The 2,289-nt window shown below is 32.5% G+C and overlaps 1 protein-coding gene across 1 annotated transcript in view; it reads right to left on the bottom strand.

Annotated features, from left to right (window-relative positions):
- Positions 1–2,285: 2,285 nt before the first annotated feature.
- The window catches only part of EMH_0046040 (uncharacterized protein), a gene marked incomplete at both ends in the record, with an annotated part of 1,326 nt that continues 1,322 nt past the window's right edge, over positions 2,286–2,289 (bottom strand). The window contains one exon of the mRNA XM_013496126.1: positions 2,286–2,289. Coding sequence (XP_013351580.1) covers positions 2,286–2,289 — 4 coding nt within the window.

The following is a 2,289-nucleotide window of genomic DNA, read 5'->3' as shown; positions in this document are numbered from 1 at the left end:
ATATATATATATATATATATATATATATATATATATATATATATATATATATATATGTATGTATATGTATGTGAGAAGAAAAGCAACAAACAAAAGAAAGAAAACAACAAAAATAATAAAAACAAAAAAAACACACAACATATTAAAAAGAGAAAAAAGAAAGAAACAAGAAAAAAAAAGAAAAAAGAATAATAAAGAAGAGACAAAAAGAAGCAGAGACAGAAAAAGAAGAGCGAGAAAAAGAAAAAACAAAAAGAAAAAAGAAAAAAACAAATAAAAAAAAGAAAAAAAAAGAAAAAAAGAAAAAAAAAGAAAAAAAAAGAAAGAAGAGAAAGAGGAGACAAAAAGAAAAAAACAAAAAGAAGGAAAGGAGATACCAAATAAAAAGAGAAAAAAATAAAAAATAAAAAAAAAAAAAATATAATGAGAGACAAAATAATAACCAGAGACAATAAAAATAAATTTCTTCCATCACAAGGGTTTAGGGTTTAGGGTTTAGGGTTTAGGGTTTAGGGTTTAGGGTTTAGGGTTTACTCTTTGTGAGACCTCCCATCCCTCCACCTCGGGGGCTTCTAATATCTGCTGAAAGAGAGAGAGCTCCTTATCCTCATCTGTAAACCACCACAAGGGTTTAGGGTTTAGGGTTTAGGGTTTAGGGTTTAGGGTTTAGGGTTTGGGGTTTGCATGTGTAACACATTGGGATGAGGGTTTAGGGGGTTGGCTGCCTCCTGCGGTTTCGTTTTTTTTTCTCTGCGTTAGTCTAGGGTTTAGGGTTTAGGGTTTAGGGTTTTAGAGACGTTGAGGTTCTGATTCTCTTCGTAGGGTTTAGGGTTTAGGGTTTAGGGTTTAGGGTTTAGGGTTTAGGGTTTACTCGCGAGACAATTTCTGCTGTGTGTCCCCCACAAACCGGGTAAACCCCCCAACCCCTAAACCCTAAACCCTAAACCCTAAACCCTAAACCCTAAACCCTTATTTTATTTACCTTTTTTAAGAGGTAAAGTAATGATGATGAGATCAGTTTGTGGGAGAAGAGAACAAGAAGGTGTTTCGGTGGTTGTTGTGGTGGTGGTTGTTGTTGTTGTTGTAGTTTTATTTTCTTCTTTATCTATATTTATATTATTTTTATTATTATTATTTATATTTATATTGTTGTTTATATATATTTCTTTAGATAATACACAAACCCTACTACCAAAACGTTGACCCAAAGAAGATAATAAAAAAGAAGAAAAAGAAAAATCAAAAAAAGAAACAAAACTGCGAGGGCTTCGTAATATAAATACCACTTCAGCTGTACATACACCCCAAAACACACACACACAAAAGAAACAAAAAAAAATAATTTATTATTTTTTTTTTTATTTTTTTTTTATGCATATATATAAATATCACTTCAGCTGTACATACACCCCAAACAAAACACAAAAAATAAAATAAAATAATAAATATAAACTACATGTAAACATCAAAGGGACTGTATACACAAATTAGATGCATATACACCCCAAACAAACACAAAAAAAAAGCTGCATATACACCCCAAAAAAACACAAAAAAAAGCTGCATATACACCCCAAGAAAACACAAAAAAAAGCTGCATATACACCCCAAATAAACACAAAAAAAGCTGCATATACACCCCAAATAAACGCAAAAAAAAGCTGCATATACACCCGAAATAAGCTGCATATACACCCGAAATAAACACCTAAATAAGGAGATGCATATACACCCCAAACCAAAAAAAAGAAAACACAAACGGAAAAAATAAATAACAAGATACAACAAACAAAAGAAAAACATGTAAACCCTAAACCCTAAACCCTAAACCCTAAACCCTAAACCCTAAACACTTCAGTGTGAGTGAGAGAAATTCATACAAACAAGAAAATGAATAAACACTTTTCTATGTTTTCCATATACAATATAAAACTTTTTTCAAGCAGAAGACGGCATACGAGATACATCGGTGACTGGAGTTCAGACGTGTGCTCTTCCGATCTTTTAGGGTTTAGGGTTTAGGGTTTAGGGTTTTAGGTATAGGGTTTAGGGTTTAGGTTTTAGGGTCTAGGGTTTTAGGGTTTAGGGTTTAGGGTTTAGGGTTTAGGGTTTAGGGTTTAGGGTTTAGGGTTTAGGGTTTAGGGCTTGGGTTTAGGGTTTAGGGTTTAGGGTTTAGGGTTTAGGGTTTAGGGTTTAGGGTTTAGGGTTTAGGGTTTTACGTTTTTCTTCAGGATAATTTAATCTGAATTCATTAACAGCTTTGCTCATAAGCTTTGCCTGTTCTTCTAT

The sequence above is a fragment of the Eimeria mitis genome, genomic scaffold (assembly GCF_000499745.2).
Source record: "Eimeria mitis Houghton genomic scaffold, Emh_scaff1928, whole genome shotgun sequence".
Taxonomy (NCBI): Eukaryota; Apicomplexa; class Conoidasida; order Eucoccidiorida; family Eimeriidae; genus Eimeria; species Eimeria mitis.
Note: the sequence above shows the minus strand (reverse complement) of the source record. Positions and strands in the feature narration are given on the sequence as shown.